The following is a 22,652-nucleotide window of genomic DNA, read 5'->3' as shown; positions in this document are numbered from 1 at the left end:
GAGAATGAGACCCTGTCTCAAAAAAAAAAAGTTCATTGTTTTTTGTCTTTCCAGTTTGCCATGTTCCCATTGCCAGCTTGGCCCTAAGACTAGCACTGCTGATAGCTCGCCACATGACGCCTAAAGGCTTTACCTTTAGCTGTTATAATGTCTGACAGTGTCTGTTTTCAAGAACAAGGAAAATTTCCCCCAAAGAACTCCAGTAGATCTTCCCACAAGGCTCATCGGCCAGAATTCAGCCACGTGCCACCCACAAACCATTGACCAGATTTACTCCAGAGTTCTGTGGGGTTGAGGCAGACACCCAAACAAAATTGGAGCTCTGATAACATGAAAAAGAAGGCTGTTGAGCCATCAGTGTCTGCTACAAGTGATCTTGTTATTCCTTTTTAAAAGTGAGGACATGAAAAAGTAGATTTTTTAAAAATGAGAAAATGGAGGCTCCAAAAGATGGAATGATAAAGCCAAGGCTTAGTTCCAGCTTTTAAATTCTAAATCATGTGTGTTACTGCTGCAATACTCACATCTTAAGTCCATATTTAAACATATATCCACATAGCTTTAGAGTTACCTTGAGTTTCATTTGTTTAGCATATATTTGAGTGCCTTTTTGTACCAGACACTGTGATCTGCTAATGAGATACTGGAGTAAAGTTAAATAAAAATGAAATGTATCATCTCTGTTCCCAGGTCATTTAAGAATCTAGCCAGGCAAAACATAATTATAACTGTTATTTATAATAGTATAGCTGTGTTTACAATAGTCTACCTCATTTTCTGACATTGGTAGGGAATGAAAAGTTTCTACCTACAGACTTTCAGATCAGTGAAAAACGAAACACTTTCTTAGAAGTGTTAACTATTCATACTGAATGACTTTTATGTAATTGTGTATTACATAATTCCCAGCCTGTTGAGATGGAAGATCTCATGTATTCTTCAACCTTAAAAAAATGACTCTAGGTTCTTGTGAACAATGATGGTTTTATCTTGAGTAATTCAGGAAGGTTTTCAGGGATGACAGAGGCACTGAAGGCTAGCCGTTTTCCCTTCACACCAAAGATCAGAGACTGCCATGATGTTTCTTTTAGTTTTTTGGTTTCTCTGTTTTTCATCTCACCTTTCTCATTTCAGGCTGTTAACTATCTCTTTCTATCAGTGTTAATGGATTTCACTCACCCTTCGATGCAAGCCATCTGTCCTCAGTCTTTAACTTTAGCAAGGGGTTGGAAACCGGATCATGAAGCTTGGTAGAATTACAAATGAAATAAGAATAAATAAAGAGTGATTAAACCTGAAGGACTTCCCTTTGAGTAATCATGATCTTTAATATGTGATATGGAACATCCATTGTGCCTCTGAAACTCTTTTGTTTTCTGTAGGGTAGGCCAGGACATAGAATTGTATAATCTAACATACCACCTCAAATAGAAATTTCCTTTAGCATCTTTGCCAAGTGTTCATCCAGCTTTCAATAGGAGAGAACTCCTTCTCTTGAAATATGACTTCTTTTCTCATTCCCAGCTCTGTTCTATGGAGTTGATGTTGCTAGAAAATGGAACCCCAAGTTAATGTTTGTTGAGTCGATTTTTAAAAAGCTGCTTTGCTTCTGTGTTTGCTAGGACCATAACAGGGAATTCAGTATAGTAACTGATAATAACAGCAAAATTGATCGCCCACCACCCTGAGCCAGGCTCTGAGTGCCTTCCATGGCCTAACTCATTTACCCTTCAATACCACCAGATAATTGATAGAGCTCTTATTAATATCCCCATTTCAAAATGTAAAATCTGGCCTGGCATGTGACTCATGCCTGTAATCCCAGCACTTTGAGATGCTGAGGTGGGCAGATCACTTGAGGTCAGGAGTTCGAGACCAGCCCGGCCAACATGGTGGCCGTGAGCATTTCCATTTATCCGACTTGCTCCTGAGAGAGTGGTGTATTAGAAACCCCATCTCTACTAAAAATAAAAACAAAAATTATTCGGGCATGGTAACATGTGCCTGTAATCCCAACTACCTGGGAGGGTGAGGCAGGAGAATCACTGGAATCCGGGAGACGGAGGCTGCAGGGAGCCGAGATCGCACCACTACACTCCAGCCTGGGCAACAGGGTGAGATTCTGTCTCATTCATAAATAAATAAATACATACTGAGGCTTTGGAGGTAAAAGTCATACAGCTAATGATAAGTGGAGGTGAGGTATAAATATAGGCTGTGTGCTTCCAAGGACTGGCTGCCAACCACTTTGCTCTACTGCTTTTTTATAACATTTAGAGACTTAAGACCATACAATTTGGGGATGAGAGAATGAGGTTTGAGTCCCACCTGTTATAGCCTTCATTATCGCTGTTACCCAGAATACTGATGAATCTGGTAAAAGCACTGCACCTACATGGACTCCAAAGTCTTTGTTTTTGGAATGCTTAATATTATATGTGAGGTTTTGGAATGTCATTCTTCTAATAGTCCAAAGCCATGCTTTCTAATATTGGTAGTGATTTTTATACACATGGTAGAAGCATAAAATATGTAATTCTGAGTCTTGTTTAGCTTAAAATATATCTGACAGAGAAGAGTTTTTGTTCTACCCATAAGTGGAAATACTTTTATTTCAACTCTTTGGGAGTCTTCTCCAAGTACAATTAAGCAGATAATCATATAGCAGTTTGGGTTAGACCAAGCGCATATGTTCCTCTGCTCTTAGGATTTCTCTAAAATTTTGTGGACTAAAACTTCGGCACACCAGGTTTTTAAACTTTGGAGCTCTCTTTGTGACTCATTGGTGGTCAGATCATCTCAGTAACAAGTGTAAACAGACTGGCTTGCATTCCTAACCAGACCTCCTTCAGAGAGTAAACCATTTCATAGAGTCTGTGTTCACTCTGACATCATGTTTTCCTTTATACTTCAACTAGTGAAACGTGTTCCTGGAGCTTCTGAATATCCTGTCAAAGACTTGAGTACCCCTCCAAATTCTTTGGGAAGTGGAGGCAATGTGGGGCCTGCAACCAGCCCTGCCAGAAGCAGTGACATGTTATATCTGATCGTTGGCTGTGTGCTGGGCGTCATGGTCCTCATTCTTATGGTTTTCATTGCCATGTGCCTGTGGAAGAATCGCCAGCAGAATACCATACAGAGTAAGTCACTCATAAGTATTTCCTTCTCTTTTTCTAAAGATGAGTAGACAAATATCGTCAGAATAAATATTGATTTCTAACACTTTTCTGTGTTAGTGTCATGGTATGAAACACATTAGATGCTCTTCATTCAGAGGAGATGACTTTAAAACCGTTTTAGCTGTCAGCCAGAGTAAGTGGAGCATCAAATTAAATTGCTCAGCAGACATAAACACCAAAGCCAAAACTAAGCAGGTCTCTAAGTAAATAGCTGACTTATTGCTGGGAAACTCCAGCTTTGTTGGACCACCAAAGAGGATGCATATTTGAAGCCTGAGCTCTGGAATTGCTGTAGGAACACCTTCACACTGGTATAGAGCTTGTCAACAGGGAATAGAAAAGCCATAATGAAAAGGCAGGTAGTGAAAACTTCTAAGTTACTGTCAGTGAATGACACTTAACCAATGAGGATAATACAGCCGTGTTTCTATACCTGACGGACTCAAGACTGCTCCGGAATGGCATCCTCTCCCTGGAGTGTGTCTAGGACTATGTGTGCTTGAACATCAATGATGGCACTGCTTTGAAATAACAGCGAAATAGAGCCCCCTTTCTCTTTTCTCTTCCTTCAAATCTCTTCACCTCACCATCTTTCTCTTCCTATTATCTCAGCTATTATAAAATAGGATAATCAAATCAAGCAGAGTGTTTAGTCTTTGGCGGGAGGAAGTTTTTTTGGTTTTCCCTTTGGCTCCAGAATAAGGAAATGAAAGAAAAGTGAGGGAGGACCCCAGCAGGCAATTCCAGTGGCTGTTAGCCAGTTCTCACGCGTGGTCCCCTTTTAGTTACTAGTTCTCCGGGAAGAAAGTGCTCTGTTTGTATTGAATGGTGCCTTCCAAGAGATTGGGGAAGAGATGGTGGCTGCATCAGGCTGAAAGGGATGGTGATAATTTGATTTTCTAAATGGTTTTAATGCCATTGCCTTTCATTGTGTGAGTGCATGTTGAATCATTAAAAGAGAAGTATTATACTGGTCGTTCGAGCAGTATTAATGTGATTAAAGTCATCCTACGTTGTGACCTGGTAATATGTTTAAAAATGGAAAATTCTAGATAATCATTGTCTTCTATATACCAGGCACTGTTCTAGACAGTGGAGGTGTAATGGTAAATAAAATAAACACCATGTCTGCCCTCTCAGAATGTATAGTGGGACACAAGCAAGTATGCTGAGATTGCACCTGGGCGAGAGAGTACAGTAACATGGGCAGCTAAGGAAAGGAGGGACACCTAATCCAGTCTTGGCAAGCTCTCATACCTTTGAAAAATTTATCCAAACTCTGACAACAAGTCCGGTACAGTTTAGATACTGTAGTTTCTAAGAGGTATTTTACTTTTTCTAAATATATCTGGTAGGCATGCCTCTGGAAATTAGAGTTTCAAGGCAGTCATTTATATGCTTTTAATATAAGAAAATAGAATCTCCTTTTGCCTTTGGTACTCCACACCTTCCAATTTGGCTATCATGACTAAGGAGCTATATGAATGGTCAGTGACTGTATATACAACTCCATCCTTTTACTTAACAGAGTTGTCTATTGCTACTTGAAACATCCCACCTAAAGCTAGTCTTGTTATTGTTTTATAGAGTTTTTTTTTTTAGCACTTTGAGGTATAATATATAGGAGTTTAAGCACCTTTTCCCAGTATTGCCAGTACTCTGATAGTTCAGCTTGCCCAATATATTCATTCTCTTTTGAGTAATTTTTCCCTAGTTAATTTTTCTTCTCATTAACAATCATAATTAACTCAGAGTTCACAGCTATCTCTACATTCTAAGGAAAGTAATAGCAGTAACTTTATTAAAGCATGTCTTACAAGTAGGCTTTAAGTGAACATTTTTTTAAATGTTTTGATGTTAGTCTATTTGTAGTTTCTTAGGGGTTTTATCAATAAGATCTTTTAAGCAAGAAGATTGTCCTTTTTTAATGTCTTATTTTGTGTGTGTGTGTGTGTGTGGCTTTTTTTTCTCTTTTAACAGAATATGACCCACCAGGATATCTCTACCAAGGATCAGATATTAATGGGCAGATGGTAGAATACACCACTCTCTCAGGAGCAAGTCGGATAAATGGAAATGTTCATGGATGCTTTCTAACCAATGGCGGTCTCAGCAGTGGCTATTCCCACCTTCACCATAAGGTCCCCAATGGAGTCAATGGAATTGTGAATGGCAACTTAAATGGAGGACTTCACTCTGGGCACACCAACACTCTAACCAGGACATACAGGGATTTTGAACATCCTCATCATCTAGTGAATGTAAGAGACCTGATTATAAATAAAAGCCCCTCTGTCCTTTAGGGTGCCAAGTACCAGAACAGGGACAGCATGCTTGGCTTTGTTCAATATAGAAACCTCACAGGTTCCCTTGAATGGGGACAGCATCAATCACTGGCAGCCCGTTGATCAGAGTAGTCTTTGTAAGTTGTTTTCTACTGTCAGGTAATAGTTATATTCATCAGTTTAGTTTCATTTTAAAATTATTTAACATTGAAAGTGGAATACTAGCAATGAACAGACTGGAAGTTGTTCTTTATAGATGAAATGGAAATATCACTGGACATAGACCAGACCAAATACTTTAAATTTGATTTATTGAGAGCAGGGTCTTGAAAACGCGAATGCTTAGAAGAGTCAGGCAGATCAGGAAATTGAGTGCAGCAGCTGGGAGTGATGTGGTAGCCCTGGAGGCGATGGCCACCTGGAGAGCACAGACAGCCGCAGTTCGACACTTTCAGTTGTCATGGGCTGAGGGCCTAGTGTTGCCAAATTTTCTGATTTTTCAAAACCTGTAAATCCAGGTGAAATCGACAGATTTTTACATGCTGGCACCTAATTCAAATTTTTGAAAACATACATAGGCTGTGCCAAACATCTCTGCAGGCCACCAGATTGTGACTTCTGACCTTTCATGGGCTTCTTTTGTTTGTTTTGCCCAATATGTTTTGTTGTTATGGCTGGTAAGCTTTTTTTTTTTCTTGTTTGGCTGGTAAGCTTTTTACATTTTACTGTGTTAGTATTCTTTAGCCACAAAGAGTGATAAAACCTTAAGACAACCTTATTTCAGAGGTAACTAGTTGATATCATTAATTTTCAAAATGAGTACAATGACTAACATATTTTAGACTTATGCTGGGATTCTCTGCACTAGAAAGTTTGATTTATTACATTGTTTCAATGTACATCTATATTACTTTTAATCAAATAGATAATTTGTTTAATTGATCAAATTAAACATTCGATTTCTGTCATTGTTCTGATTACAAATAAATTTACCATGACCCACAATATGCTACAATTTGAAGAAGCTTAGAGGTTCCCCCCGATCTTCAGTTTATTAAAGATTTGTTAAAATCTATTTGGAGAACAAAACTAATATATACTTGTATTTTAAAGCTAGAAATCTAGTAGCTTTTATATGACCTAGCTTTTGTATGTTGTGGAAGAAATATTAATTTGCTTTAATGCATCTCATTACTAAAAGAGAATAATGACTTCATTATTTTGTGTGGAAACACATAGCATGTGTTCAAACTTTCTAAACTTTTTTTTGTCACCATTCCTAGTCCAAACTACTAACATTGTCCAAGAAAACTGAAGGAGAGAGCATTAATGTTTGCATAGCACACACTGTTTCCATAAGAAGAAAAAATAAGGCTAATGTTTGCTTTAGTGTTTGAACACGGAACTTTGGGTTTTTTGAATGAATTTCTATTTAAATAATAGGTGCCCCATTCAGTGTACAATTTCTGAAATTATTTATGATTCTAAACTATTAGTTTTCTGACTCTTCTGGGTGGGGGAAATAGAGAAATTTTAACAACGCTAGTGACCCTAAAAATCATTGCACTAACTTAACATGTTTAGGGATTCAGTGAAGCACGTTACCCTGCAGGTTGTTAACTTCATTTTCTGAGCTGAAAGGGTTTGCCCTCAGATGGAATATAGTATAGGAGAGTTGTTTCTCTCGATATTTTCATAGTAATTCTTGTTGCTGGTTGGATCAGAAACACTGAAGGAAATTTTCAGCACTTTTGGTTTGCTTAGACTCTGGCTGCTGTTATGAAATGAATGGAAATGGAAAGTATTCTAGGAAAAACAATTGCCTGAACTTTTCCTAACCTTGACGGCCTGTTTTGGGTTTGGGTGCAGTGTGACAGCCTCTCCCACCCTTATCAAATTCAGTTTTGCTGTTTTTCATCTGAAAGCAGAATTCTGCCTCCGACTATCAGACTAGTTTAATTTTTGATTTCATTTTTGAAGAACCTTACTATCGTATCTGTCAAGTGAACATTTTACAATGAGGTATGTGTTAATCTGGGCATTTTTCTTAATTGCTGGGCAGTTTCCGCCAAAAGCAACATCCAAATATTAACACACCCCTTCCAAGTCATTGCTAGCTGAAGATCTACTCCATCTGGAAAAATATTATATGCTTTAAAACTTAGTGTAGTCAAGTGAACAGACCTAATCAAAATAATTACAGGAAAATGAAGATGACTTTATCATGTGACATCATTCACACAGGTTTTACACCCTGTCTTTCCAATTGGCATCACATGAATTTCTTCCCTGACTGCCGGGAAAGGAAAAATGAACAGAGGCTGTAACGTATAATGTATTTTGAGTCCACTAGATTTGAAGGAAAGTGACTAAACTTTTCCCTTCATTCATTTGCCTTTGTCTAGTAAAGTAATACATAGAAAAACATGGCAGTTAAGTTTTTGGAGTACAGTTTAATATAGTGTAAAACTCTCCTTTGTGAATATAGTCAATGATATTCAACATGACATTGCTCTGGGAGTTGGTTAGAATGTACCATGTGCGCTCTTATGGTTGACGTGACTTACATATTTGTGATTATTTGGCTACTGGTATGTGGGCATCTTCAGCATTCATTCTTCGTTTCTTTTTCTCTCACCCTCCTTCCTGTCCAGGGTGGTGGCATGTACACAGCCGTGCCTCAGATTGACCCTCTGGAGTGTGTTAACTGCCGAAATTGTCGAAACAACAATAGGTATGTTAATAATGTGTCTGCACAAGTTGTTGTGGATAAGGCATATGCGTTCTTTTATTTTTCCCTTCAACAATGGAAGTTCCTGGAATTTTACCTAAGATGTCAAGTTCAGGATTTGCAGTCTTAAGTTTAAGGCTGTTACTTATTTTTTGCCTCTGCTTTACAATTTTTATCTTTTTGTGCCTTGGTTTCTTTAGCTATATAGAAACAATCTTAAAGGCTGTGTTTGTCACTGAAATGTTATTATAGAGGCTTCATGTTTTTGAAAATTTTAAATTAGAATCATTCTCTGTTACAAGACTTTATCTTTTCTTACCTTTTATTTTCTACTCTATGTTATGGGATGTTATGAGGATGAATGACAGTGTGTCTGAGTGTTGGGGGAAGGGGGAACCTCTGTGTATAGGAATGTTTTTTTCATAGTAATATTACTGAAGTTTTCCTACCAGATTATCCAGTGTTTTTTTTTTAATTCTTAGAATCTTAAGAAAATTAAGTAGCAAAACCTTGCTTTGAATTTTGTATTTTAATTTTAAAAGTGATATATACTCAAAATATTTCAAACAAGATAGAAATGTGTAAAGCAATGTGGATTTAACACATAGGATATTCAGCACTTTCCTTCTACCTGTCTATATATTAATTCCAAAGGATTACCAAGCTTTTTGTTGTATTAAAGTTGTTTCAGAAATTTTAGTTCTTTCTTTTACATAATGATGATATTGGATTACATGGTGTCAAAAGTCCTTCCTTTTCGGTTCTAAAACTCTACAACCAAAAAGATTGTATCATAGTTAGTAGATAAATAACTGGAGTATGGGTTGGAGTTTAGATATTTTATTATTGAAATAATGATATATTTAAAATGGATTAACAGGTTAAGAGTTGTTTCTGGGAGTTATTGAAACCAAAACTTGAAGGACCAGCCAACCATTGAATTAAAGGTACATTGTTTCAGCCTGGGTTTTGAGAGTTGCAGAACAAAAGCAACAAAGCTTCTTGGAGGTTTTTTGTTACCATTTACTTAATCCATTTCAGGGTGTCTGTAAAAGAGCCATCTGCCTGTTTTGTGTACTAAGGTTTACTTGTTACATATTTAAATTCTATATGACCCTGGTTTTGAAAATGTTTTTAACATTGAAACCACATTTTTGTTCTGAGCTTTTCATGAACTTTACCATAGTTTGGTAGGCAACATGCTAAAGATCTGGTAAAGATGGTTCATGTACCGGGCAAATGATCGGATGGATTTCGTTACAAATGGTTTTGCTTAAATATATAATGTGTTTTCTTTTATGGTTCTTGGTCATCAGTAGATCTTGATTCTCCCTGGACATTAGACTGGTATAACAACAGGATCTCTGATCTAAGAATAAGTAGACCTGGGCTCTGCCATGGCTTAAACCTGTGATTGTGGGAAAGTTATATAATGTTTCTGAAGCTATTTCCTTAACCGAAAAAGGGAAAATTATCTAATATAAGATTGCTCCCAACATAATCTGGCTGTAGTCTCTGGCGGTTTCCTACCAATCATGTTTTTATGATGAAGTATCATCTTAATATCAAAAATACATCCCATTTCCTTAGAGGGACTTACATGATCTCTGCCGCTTAAATGACCTTGGATTTGTGGCTATTTGTATGTGTAGTGTGTGTGTGCACACATGTAGTATTTTAGTATTTGAAAGTTTTTAATTAACATAGTTTTTGTTTCCTTTAATTCCATGGACAATTAGATTTCTATTAATTTTCAAGTTAATGACTTACTGCATTTCATGTATGTGGGTTTTACTGTTACCTTGGAATTTAGGTGAATTATCTTCAGCTTGGAACACCAGATTCTTTTTCTTCTTGGTTTAAGTTTTCTTCTTCATGAGAATCTACCTGTTTAGGGAAAGTCTTCCCTTGCCTGCATTGCCTCCAAGGTTAGCCAGTGTCTCACCTGGATTCCAGGAGCAATTGTATGATTTTGACACTTAATAATTGGATGGATAAGTATCAATAAGTACCTACCTTCAGCTGTGGAAAATTGGAATTATTATATTTAAAGATTTTTAAGTCTTTTCACGTTTAAATTGAGAACAGGTATCTCCTCTTAAGATCTTACAAATGACAAAATTTGTAAAAAGCTGTGAATGCTGAAAGGTAGATGATATGTGGTTTACTCTCAAAATATACAAAATTGTGGTTAATTTATGCTTTTAGAATCTTGACATTGTTACTAGGAATAAGTTTCCATTCCTGAATGTCAGCTGAAATAGTGTAAACATTAAAAGAAGCATGATTTCAGTTAAGTTATATGAGGGCTATCAAGTGGGCCTCATAGAGTTTTTGGCTATTCAGTCAAATGAAACAACACAAACATTTACTGAGCACTACCCAGGCACTGGAATAGGTTCTGAGGTGTTTCCATGTAGAAGGAGTGTAAGAACAGTTGTGGAAGTAGGATAATGTTTACGTAAGAATGAATAGGTGACTCCAGTGGTTCTCAAACTTTAGTGTACATCACTTGAAACACTTAATGAAAACACAAATTTCTAGGCTCTACTCCTAGAGTTTCCAATTCTGCAGGTCTAGGGTGGGGCCTGAGAATGTGCATTTCTGATGAGTTCCCAGATAGTAGTGATCCTGGTGGTCCTGGCACCATGCTTTGAGAACCACTGGAATAATTTGACTGGCTGTGAAGTACTAGAGAATAGTAGGATATTAAAACTGAAAAACTGGACTGAGTTGATATGGATAACCCTGAATGTCAGGGTTTAGTAGTTTATTTAATAAACAAGTCCTATTAAATGTTATTAATAATAGTCCTAGTAAATATTATTTATTAAATAAGCAAGTTCATAGAATAAACAAGGCCCTTTATTGAGTGCCTGTCATGTACTAGGTACAGGCCTAGGCCTTGCCTTCAGAGAGTCCATAGTTTAACAATAGTGATTCTCAAACAGAGGTAGAGATACAGTGAGTAGAGTTTGAAGAAGCACATTGAGTTTTATAATTTTATATTTAAAGCATAGAAAAAAATCTCTCTGTCTATAATGTCTACGTATACAAGGGTATGCTATTTTTATATTAATCGAAAGGGGATATGGCTTAAATGTTGAGAAACACTAGGGTAGCAGCAGCATAATTCTTGCGAAGTTTGTTGAGAGTGGGAATGATCTATTCAGAGATGTGTTTAGATGTGAAGAAAGATGGCAGAGCACAGGAGGGAATGGAGGGAAGGGACCAGTGAGACAATGGCATAACAAAGGCCTCAGCCTCGTTGAGGGAGTGGGGATGAAGAGGAAGGGATAAGTGAGACTGCAGAGGTGGAGTCTTCAGGACTTGGCCATTGACTGATAGGGATCTAGAAAAACAGAAGATTTCAGATGCATAAGAAGTTTCAAACATGAATGACCAAGGTGGTAGTCATAGAAATAAGAAACTTAATAAAATGATACATCATGACAAGGTGATGAATTTGGTTTTGGAGTTGAAGTATGAGTTGATATCTTAAGTCAAGGAGAAAGATGAAAATGTTGGTCTTGGGTTCAGGGGGTAGACTGGAACTATGATACAGATTTAGGACGATTTTAAGTTCTATCCAAGTAATAGAACTTAAAACAGATGAGACACCAAAGGAGACAGTATCCTTGGCAGATTGATTATTTTTATATATTTATTTGATGTGTTTATTTGCTTTTATTTTTTATGTATTTAAAGTGATTGGACTTTTTATTATTTTTTATAAGATGTCATATCTTTTATTATTTTTTCTTACTCCCTTGATATATCTTCAAAGAATAACATATATGGGAAAAGAAGAACAATAAAATAAGGAGAGTAAAAAAGAAAAAGAGCATTCCTTCATTCATTCCTTCAACAAATGTTTGTGCAGGTCTGTAGTGGGCCAAGCACCAAACTAGGTGCTGGTGATACAGCAGTGAACATAATAGGCATTGCTCCTGCCTTCGTGGAGCTTAGAGTTTGATAGGAGAGACATGTCTTTTAAGAAATGACATAAATCGTCCAGGTGCAGTGGCTCACGTCTGTAATCCCAGCACTTTCGGAAGCCAAGGCGGGCAGATCACCTGAGGTCAGGAGTTTGAGATCAGCCTGGCCAACTTGGTGAAACCCTTTTCCTACTAAAAATACAAAAAAAAATTAGCCAGGTGTGGTAGCAGGCACCTGTAATCCCAGCTACAGGGGAGGATGAGGCAGGAGAATCACTTGAACCTGGGAGGTGGAGGTTGCAATGAACTGAGATCAAACCATTGCACTCCAGCCTGGGCGAGAGCAAGACTCTATCTCAAAAAAAAAAAAAAAAAGACATAAATCATAAAAATGAATATGTAGTTAAATCTGGATGCTTTAAAGAAAAAGTAAAGGACGTGTTAGAGTGGAAAGCCATCTCTAAGCAATTGGCATTTGCTGAGCTTTGAAGGTTTATAAAATTGGTCCAAAGAAAGGAGATAGGTTTAGAGCTTTCCAGGCAAAGGGGACCATTTATACACAATCTCTAAAACAGAATGCCTGAATCCTCAAAGAACTTAAAGAAGGCCAACATAGCAGAAACCTAGTAAGTGGAGGAGTCAGAATTAAAAACTGAGTGAAATCAGATCATACAGAGCCAGGGCACATCTTTAAGCAGGACGACACTGTGATGGAATTCAGGTTTTTAAGAACACTCTGGGTGCAGTTTGGAGGAGACTAGATTGGATGGGGCAGGAGAGGATTCCTAGAGACCAGTTAGATGCAGTTGCAGTAGTCCAGATGAGAAATAGTGGACTAATGGGGTTGTGGGGAGAGAAATAGATGAATTTTGAGAGATTTAGGATTTAGAAAGAGATGAGTCTGAGGGATTTAAAAAAAAAAAAAAAAAGACCAAGTAATTGGTTGAAGAGGCCAGTGGAGGAAGCAGTTGAGGATGATGTCTAGGTGTCTGGGTGCAGCCACTGAGGCAGAAAACACTGCAGGAGATGAAGAGGAACTTCTACCCCACAGTGTACTTTTGGGGGCAGCCCTCTGCGATCTGGTGGCGCCTCTGCAATTCGCCTTCTTTATTCCACAGATACCAAGAACTGAAGAAGTCTTGGGTGGGGCCTTTTCCGTATGGACTCTTACCTGCCCTGTGCTGCCACTCCAGGTTCTTTTTTCTCTGCCTTCTCAGTTGTAAACTTAAACATATTTCTTGTAGTGAGCTTTTAAGAAACAAGACATTGCCTACCCTTGACCCCTTTTATCACCCATCTATTTTAGTAATAACGTCTGGAAAGAAAACTTTGCCTCTTTATTATGTAAACGAGAGTAGTGATGTGAAAAGTTGAGAACAGGTGAGAGGACTGTGTAGATCTGTGGAAAGTTGTACTTGATTCCGCAGCTCTTGTGACATACTGTAAATGACTGCTTGCCTCACTGTGTTCCATTGCCTTGAATCCTTCTTAGTTTCTTTTGGTTTTCTTTTGTTTCTTTGAGACAGAGTCTCACTCTGATACCCAGGCTGGAGTGCAGTGCTGCAATCTTGGCTCACTGCAGTTTCCACCTCCTGAGTTCAACGATTCTTATGCCTCAACTTCCCTAGTAGCTGGGATTTTACCAGCATGTGCCACCATGCCCGGCTAATTTTTTGTATTTTTATTAGAGACAGGGTTTTGCCATGTTGACTCGGCTGGCCTCGAACTCCTGGCCTCATGTGACCTTCCCATCTCGGCCTCCCAATGTACTGGGATTATGGGTGTGAGCTACCATGACTGAACCCTTTGCAGTTTTTAAGAGTAATATGTAAAGCTCACTATGAACACCTAGAAAGAAGCATGTTTAATGCAGCTTTGCAGAGAGCCAGTTCCTTACACCAAAGACCTAATCGAGAAATCCTTGTGCCATTTGGGCATTTCAAGAGTTAAACAGATTTTAATAAAAAAAATAATAATAACTCAAAAGCTTTCTACCCTTCTCTTCTCCACTCCTAAATTCAGAAGGCAGTAATGCAGTTCTGGATATGTAATCAAATGTGGCTTATTAGTTGCTTGGCTAGTTTAATGGAAAGGGATTGACATTAAATCTGGTCTTTTTAGTATCAGCCTTGATAATTTCTAAGAGAGAGTAGAGAAGACACTGATGAAATTAACAGATGAACGAACTGAGAGATCCCATCAGGAAGGAATGAGAAATTAACTTTAAGAGTCTTAGAGAGACTGGAAATGGACAGGAAGTCACCCGGCAAAAATCAGTTTGGAAAAATTATATAATTCATCTGGGAAAAAAAGTACAAGTTACATGGCTGACAGTCAAGAGAAGTAGTAAAACTATTGGGAACAGTGCTTTAGAGAACAAAGATATTACGAGTGACTTCCAAGTTTTTGTATAATGACAACTTTAAAAGTCTCTGTGGTGTTGGATTTGGGAATGCTTTCTCACCAACTTGAAACCCTCTGTGGATGTCAGATGTCCTTTTATGACAATAACATGTAGAGATGAATATGGGAACATTTATTATAGTAGTAGTTCTTTCAGGCCTAAGTCTACGCAGTTTGGTTTGCTAAGTATGAAAACAACAAGTTGTCCAATTCACCTGAGCTTTTTCTTCCAGCAGTTCAATTTGCTATGACTCAGTTCCTCTCCTATTTCTGACCACTTAGCTGCTTCAGAGCTAGCTATAAAGCCAAAGAAAAGAAAACATACATTCAGCTTCTCTTCCATCTATGGTAATCTTCCTATTTCCCTAAGAAATTCAGAGTGCTGTGTTGAATTTTTTTTTTTTTTGAGATGGAGTCTCACTCTGTCACCCAGGCTGGAGTGAAATGGTACGATCTTGGCTCACTGCAACTTCCACCTCCCAGGTTCAAGTGATTCTCCTGCCTCAGCCTCCTGAGTAGCTGGGATTACAGGCATGTGCCACCATGCATGGCTAGTTTTTGTATTTTTAGTAGGGATGAGGTTTCACCACATTGGTCAGGCTGGTCTTGAACTCCTGACCACGTGATCCGCCCACCTTGGCCTCCCAAAGTGCTGGGGTTACAGGCATAAGCCACCATGCCCAGCCGAGAGTGCTGTGTTTAATTTTAAAAATTAATCAGTACCTTCCTTTTGGGAAAGTTGTATATCTCCCCAAATCTGTCTCCTACTTCTAAGATGGAGACCTAGGGCCAGTTGTCAGGAAGTCAGGGAGTCCAGCTTTTTGTCTTTCTTTATAAGCTTGTGTATGTGTGTGTGTGTGTGTGTCAACTTGCTGTGTTCAGGAATACACTCAGTCACTTATTGTCACTCAACATTTACTGTCATGTTTTATGTGACAGTCGCTGATAAATTAATTCCCAAAAGGACAATGCCACTCTAATGTTACAGTCATTGCAGCATCCAAAAGAGCAGACATCAAGAAGGGAAGACAGCCGCAGCCGTGGAGCAGTGCCATCGTTCTTTAGGTAGTAACTGATAAGCTCCCAAAAATAAGAGCTGGGTCAGCAAAATGGCACAGTGGCAAGTGCAAACAGCAGAGGTGAGTGGAATATTAAGATAAACTACCACCCCCCAAGGGGTGAAATAGTTCCCAAGGTGGAACTATTTCAGAAGTCTCAAGAATATATGCATGAGAATAAGTATCACACATCCAAGAGATTCACAAATATTTCTTCCCCTCTGGGCATAATCGAAAGAGGAAACAATGCAAAAATTATGTAATCATCTAATCAGAGTAATCCTGTACATAATCATGCTTAACAAATATTCAACTGTGTAATTAGAAGTAGAATATTTTGAATATGTTCTAGAAAGTATTTTACAGGTGCTATATAGTTTTGCAGGAATATCCAAAATATGTTTAATCAGCTACTAAGGCACCTTATTCTTCCAAGCATAATCCTAAACTACTCTTCCAATCTTTTATTTCCTAGTCTGTGCTATTCAGATTGTTGCTTAAAGAACATTTTCTTATTTTTTGTGATACCACAGTAGAGTCATTTTCCTATCTTACAGGCTGGTCAGACAGGCCTTTCCTGTTTTACCAAAAGGTACCTTAGTAAACTAACAGGTCCCAGACCATCTGAGTTTTTACAAAACAGCTTAGATTTTTCTATGTGGCAAGATGCACAGAGCTCTATTTACTCCATGTTTTTAAACTTAAGATTAAACAAAGTAGTTTTATTGAGCTAGAGACAACTCAGTAAAAACTTTTATTCCTCTGCAAGCCAGTAATAACTACATTTGAAAGACCGTTTGAGAAGCCTGAGATAGTGGTTACAATTTGTATTATATAAACTGTAAAATGTACATTGTAGGAGCATTTTGTTGAATGTCATCTATTTGCAGACATTGGTCCTGTTTTCTTATTTACTATCTTACATTTGTCTCTTAAGTTTACCTATGTACAGATATGATTTTTGTGATCATCTGATTGCTTTGGAAATTTTAATTAAAGCATTATCAGTAAAATGATTGTTTTCACATATGGTATCTGGTTATATTCAGAACAGAGACTGTATTCCTTTTTAGCAGGCTATATTCTTTGTGCTTGTATCTCAACATGTAACACCTAAGTTAAAGCCATTTTTATGCTGATACATGTAGACATCTGGAATTGAACTAAAAGTAATGTAATTGAATTATTTACATTTGATTAGCTAAGTGGTTAATTACTGATGATTATGAGTTAAGATTCAGTATGCTAGAAAATTTTAAATCAGTGTGGTTTATCATGCTGAAATTCAGGTTACGATTGCTTTACAAATCTAACTCCAAGTATGTTACTGTCAATACCACTTTAGTAATTAAGGATCATAGTTCAGAATAAAGTAAACACTGCTATGATTTCCTGTTTTACTTATCTGAAAAACAGATGCTAAAGAGTAGGTAATTGGAAATTGTACTTCTCTCTTGCTAACTATCTAATTTCTTTAAAAAGTGTGTATTTCATATGCTTATTAGCTCCCAGCACATAAAACCTGTGTTGACACGCTGATGACCACATTTGTGGTTGGCCCTCGCTCCTCCATCTCGCCCACTCTTCCGGTCCTGCCCCGTCCGTATAACTTCACTGTCACTCTGACAAAAGTAGTTTAAAAACTGTTAGTCTGCCTTTAGACTTCATTAAAAAAATCTCACTCTGTAACTTGGCTTTAAATTAAAGACAAGAGCAGAAAAAAAGAAATGAAAAGGAAGGAAGCAGAAGGCCTTAAGGGCATCTCATTGTCTGGCGAGTCTTCATTGTTTTGTCGTATCAACATTATGAAGTTCATTCGAGTTTAATCTATATAAGCAAGTTATTAATTTCTAATATTTTATAGGGAACTGTTGTAGGTTTTCAAATTCTGGCAAATATGTATATGTGCGTTTCCCCCCGCCCACATCTTAATTGTACTTCTTTTAAATGAAAACTTTTCTTTCTGGTCTGATACTTCTTCATCTTTAAAGTATAGGTTTTAGCCAGGCATGGTGGCTCACACCTGTAATCCTAGCACTTTAGGAGGCTGAGGTAGGAGGATTGCCTGAGCCTAGGAGTTCAAGACCAGCCTGGGCAACATAATGAGACCCCCGTCTCTACAAAAAATTTTTTTAAATTCCAGGAATGGTGGCACTTGCCTGTAGTCTGATTGAGTCTGATGCAATATGGAAGAATATACTGGGACTGGTCTCTGGTTAGAACATAGGAAGTGCCCTATTCTGGAGCTACTCCGGAGGCTAAGGTAGGAGGATCACATGAGCCGGGGAGGTCGAAGCTGTAGTAAGCTGTAATTGTGCCACTGCATTCCAGCCTGGGCAACAGAGTGAGACCCTGCCCCCAAATAATAATAATAATAATAAAGAAAATACAGATTTCTAGTAGCTTTGTATTACCTCCAGATTCTTGCAGAGCAAGGCAACATCAAGGCAGAAGATCACTTCGTGTGTTTTAGGCCATCACTGTTGAGGGATTTCATTAAGTGCCCAACTGTGCTTACATCCCACTGTCCTAAGATATCTGACACTGAGAACCGTCATTGCCTCTGCTCCAGGAGACTGAAGTGTCAGTCAGACAACTTGAAGCTGACAGATATTAGAAGGACCTCACAGATCACAGAATCAATATTGAACTAGGACAGAAATAACTACTATACAAAAAGCTCAAAGTGTATCCATTCATTCTCACTTTAATATGCATGTCTCCTCTTACTATTGGGCATGGGCCGCTGCTATAAGGTACCTTGAAAATTAGTTTAATTGTTGCTCCCTGATAACTAAAAAAGGAAAAAGTCTGGTGTTCTAATGTTTGTCATTTTTAAAAAAACATTTTTTTTTTTTTTTTTTTTTTTTTTTTGAGACGGAGTTTCGCTCTTGATACCCAGGCTGGAGTGCAATGGCGCGATCTCGGCTCACCGCAACCTCCGCCTCCTGGGTTCAGGCAATTCTCCTGCCTCAGCCTCCTGAGTAGCTGGGATTACAGGCACGCGCCACCGTGCCCAGCTAATTTTTTTGTATTAGTAGAGACGGGGTTTCACCATGTTGACCAGGATGGTCTCGATCTCTTGACCTCGTGATCCACCCGCCTTGGCCTCCCAAAGTGCTGGGATTACAGGCTTGAGCCACCGCGCCCGGCTAAAAAAACATTTTTTGAGGTTCTATTATGTGTCATTTTCTATGTGCATGGTGCTAGCCATTATGGCATTAGAGTTTAATATAAATTAAAATTTTTGCCACTTTCCAGGCAATACAAATACTTTAGAATGTTTTAATTCCATTTCCCCACCAGTGTTTTGTGTTATTTCATCATATGTTTATATTCTAAAAATATTTAAAATCCTCTAAGACATTAAAAGTACTACTTTTGCAATCCATATTTATTCAGAATTCCCTGCTTGCCTTTTTTTGTTGCCACTCATTCCTTTCTGTATTTCCTTTTTTTTTTTTTTAAATCTGTTGCTAATCATTTTCCTTCAACTTGAAGAAGTTCAAGACTGAAGGTGACAGATTTTCCCAACTTTTTGGTCTAAAAATATCTTTAATTTGTCTTCCTTTTTGAAGGATTTTTTTGAACTGCTTATTGAATTACAGATTGGCAGTTATTATCTTTCTGTACTTTAAAGACATTATTCTGTTACTTTATTGCTTCCGTCATTTCTGTTGAGAAATCATCTGTACAGCTATTGTTCCCTTTCAAGGTAGTACATCTTTTTCTTCTGGCTGCTTTTTTGATTTTGTCTTTATATTTTGCTTCTAGCCATTTAATTATTGGCATTGATAGGTATCATTTTCTTTGTATCTATTCTTTCCGGGGTCGGGGTCCACAGAGCTTTGAATCTGCGGCTTGAGCTTTCATCAGGTTTAGAAAACGCGTAGCCTCTGTGTCTCCAGTGCGGCTTCTGTTCCATTCTGTCTTTTCCCTCTGCAGAGAGAGTCCAGTTATACACAGAGTTTTTCACCATATAGTGCCTCCTGTGTTTCCTCAGCTGCTTTTATATTTTTCCATCCTTTGTCTTGGGAACCAATGAACTTAGTGGTCAATAATCCTCTGTTCAACTGTGCCCAGCTTGCTCTTATCCCCATGTGTTGAGTTCTTAAATTTCAGTTATTCTACTTTTGGTTTCAGAATTTGCAAGTGACTATTTTTATTAGATTCTCGTTCTCTGTTAAAATTCTTGTCGTCTACTTTATTGAACATATTCCTCCGGTGTTCAAAGTCTTTACCTACTCACTGTCTGCATAACTTGTTTCTCTCTTGTTCTTGTCTCCTGATGTGCCCAGTACTTTTTATTGAATTTTAGACATCAGATATTAAAAACTTGCTGAGTTTCTGGAAGATGCTTTCTCCCTCTAGAAAGGATTTACTCCTGCCTTTAGTAGGCAGATGGACAAGGGCCAGATCACTTTAAGTCAGTCTGGGATTGACATGATTTGGTCCTGAGTTTCAGTCTTTGTAAAAGCCCTCCCTGCTCTCTTCCTGCTTTACCCTTATTTTAGGGTGTAGCCCTTCAAGGGTCCCAGTTAAAAGCCTGGGGTGTTTGTTTACTGGGCCTTTTGCCCTTGGCAGGCTCTAAACTCCAGTTTTTGTCCTCCCAGCACTATGAAACAGCCAAAAGCTCTCCTCAACTTCTTATCTGTCTCTTTCTTCTTGACACCTCCTTGTTTCATCCTGCACTGAATCGGTCTAATGGCCTCCAGGAGAAAAATGGTGCCGACGCTCAGGGTCACATGTGCCTTTTCTGCAGAATCTCAGCCCCTCAAGTGCTTTGGCAGCCCTCATGTGCCTTTAACAGATTTACAATAAAATTCCTCCATTTTTTTTTTTAGTTGTTCTTAGCAGGAACAATCAGAGTTGTTCAGAACGTTACAAGTTAATCAGCCATCACCAAAAGTCAGGAATTTAATTTTTAAGAATTGTTTTCTGCCGGTCTTGGTGGCTCACACCTGGAATCCTAGTACTTTGGGAGGCCAAGGCAGGTAGATTGCCTGAGCTCAGGACTTCAAGACCAGCCTGGGCAACATGGTGAAACCCCATCTCTAATAAAATACAAAAAAATTAGCTGGGCATGGCGGTGTGAGCCTGTAATCCCAGTTTACTTAGGAGGCTGAGGCAGGAGAATTGCTTGAACCCAGGAGGTGGAGATCGCGCCATTGTACTTTAGCCTGGGCAGCAGAGCAAGACTCCATCTCAAAAAAAAAGAATTATTCAACAAATCATGGCAGCCATATAGGATGTCCCCACCAGAAATATTTCTGATCTTTTGATATTAGAGTCCTTCTTCCTCTCTAATTCCATAATTGTTATCTAATGTAATTTTCCTGATTATGAGATGATTGAGTCTGATGCAATATGGAAGAATACACTGGGACCGATCTGTGGCTAGAACATGGGAAGTGCCCTATTCTCATCAGCCACACATCTGTGACTCATCTCAAAGTTAATTGCTCCCAGTGTCTTTTATCTTTTCTTAGATAACACTACATTATATTGTCACCATTTATTTTTTTGTCTATCTCCTTTGCTAGACTGGAAGCTGAAACTCTGCTTTACTTACCTTTATATTTTCAGTGCCTACCACGATGCCTGACCTGTGGAAGACATTTTGCGGATGCTTTCTGAATAAAGGGTTCTTTCAGATAAGGTTATTTATATAGATGTATAATTATTAAATTATCAGTGGTAGTAGTTTGAATTCACAAAGACTTTTCTCCCCTCTGACCTGGCCCTGCATTTCACCCTGTTTAGAGTGTGTAGATTCCATACACTGAATACATTCCGGGGAACTTGGGGATTCCCCAAGTATTGGGAGACTAACAACAAAATACAGGAAAGGAAGACGCTGATCAGATGGACATTTTTAAGTGGCTTTCAAATTAGTGCTCACCTTTGCCAGCATCCAGAAAGAACTTCATAAGTTCAGAGTTGAATAAAATAGGCAAGAGAATGAGTCGGGAACGCCATACTCTTCTGCAGTCACGACGTGTCTAGACTGTGCTCTGATTGCGGCTCCAGTTAACTTCCTTCTGCACCGGGGCTTTCTTCACTATTTATTGACTGAAGACATGCGTGGAAACACATAAGTTATATTTAAATCGGCTTTTTTTTTTTGCTGTAGAATTAAACATTAAAATTAGAGTCATATTAGATAATACCATACTCAAATTATTCTGCACAGATGAATACTTGTCATCCTTTGCTTACCAGGTTACAGGTCTCTGAATTTAATTATTTGTATAGTGAGTATATTTCTTTATTTGAAATTAAAGTTGGAGTTAATTAAAGATGTGGTTTACTGGCAGATATCTTATTCTCTTTCAGGTTCATATCTGTCTTCATGCTTAAGATTTGGTTTTTCCAATAACTTGAACCAGCATAACTGCTACTAACAGTTGATTAGACTTCTGCTGATTTTTCTTTGCCCCAGAAACTTATCAGCTTATGTTTAAAGGTTGGAAATCCAAATAATTCTTATCTTTATTGGCTAACATTATCTAGCTCCAGGGTACTACTGGTCGGTCCTGTGTAGTCCAAATCAAAGCCCAGTGCAATGTCATCTCCAGACTTTTCTTATTCCCAATTTTAGGAGGGGAAAAAGTATCTCTGAGGCTTCAACTTCTATAATGGTGTGGAATAGCTTGATCATCAATAGATAATAATGGTAAAATCTGGATAATTTGAAAATATTGGAGAATAAGCAGAAGCAGGCAGAAGTGAATAAGAGTCTACCCTTGAAATAAAATGTGTGTGATTTATGAGTTTATGGGGTTTTGCCTGAACGCATTCTCCAATCTTGGGGCAAGGATGCAAGCAGAAGCTATCAGAGGACTGAATTTGATGCCAGCAGAGCAACCAGAAAATCAAAAGGATAATCCAGTTTAAAAAATTACTATACATGTGAAGAAACAGGAAAATGTGATCATTACTTAAGGGAAAAAGAAATCAATAGAAACGAACTCTGAGATGACCCAGATGTCACAATTAGCAGATAATGACTTTAAGCAGCCATTATAAACATGTTTACGGACTTAAAGGAAGGTATA

General features: G+C 38.1%; 1 protein-coding gene across 3 annotated transcripts in view; it reads left to right on the top strand.

Annotated features, from left to right (window-relative positions):
- CDON (cell adhesion associated, oncogene regulated) overlaps positions 1 to 22,652 on the top strand; it is a 102,676-nt gene that overhangs the window by 75,118 nt on the left and 4,906 nt on the right. For all 3 annotated transcript variants that reach the window (XM_012470171.3, XM_012470169.3, XM_064375554.1), the window contains 3 exons: positions 2,919 to 3,140; positions 5,160 to 5,440; positions 8,119 to 8,198. In XM_012470171.3, the coding sequence (XP_012325594.3) occupies positions 2,919 to 3,140; positions 5,160 to 5,440; positions 8,119 to 8,198 (583 nt within the window). The remainder of the gene's footprint in view (positions 1 to 2,918; positions 3,141 to 5,159; positions 5,441 to 8,118; positions 8,199 to 22,652) is intronic.

The sequence above is a fragment of the Aotus nancymaae genome, unplaced genomic scaffold (genome assembly GCF_030222135.1).
Source record: "Aotus nancymaae isolate 86718 unplaced genomic scaffold, 86718_ANA_hifiasm-v0.15.2.pri h1tg000012l, whole genome shotgun sequence".
NCBI lineage: Eukaryota > Metazoa > Chordata > Mammalia > Primates > Aotidae > Aotus > Aotus nancymaae.
This window is presented reverse-complemented; position numbering and strand designations above follow the sequence as displayed.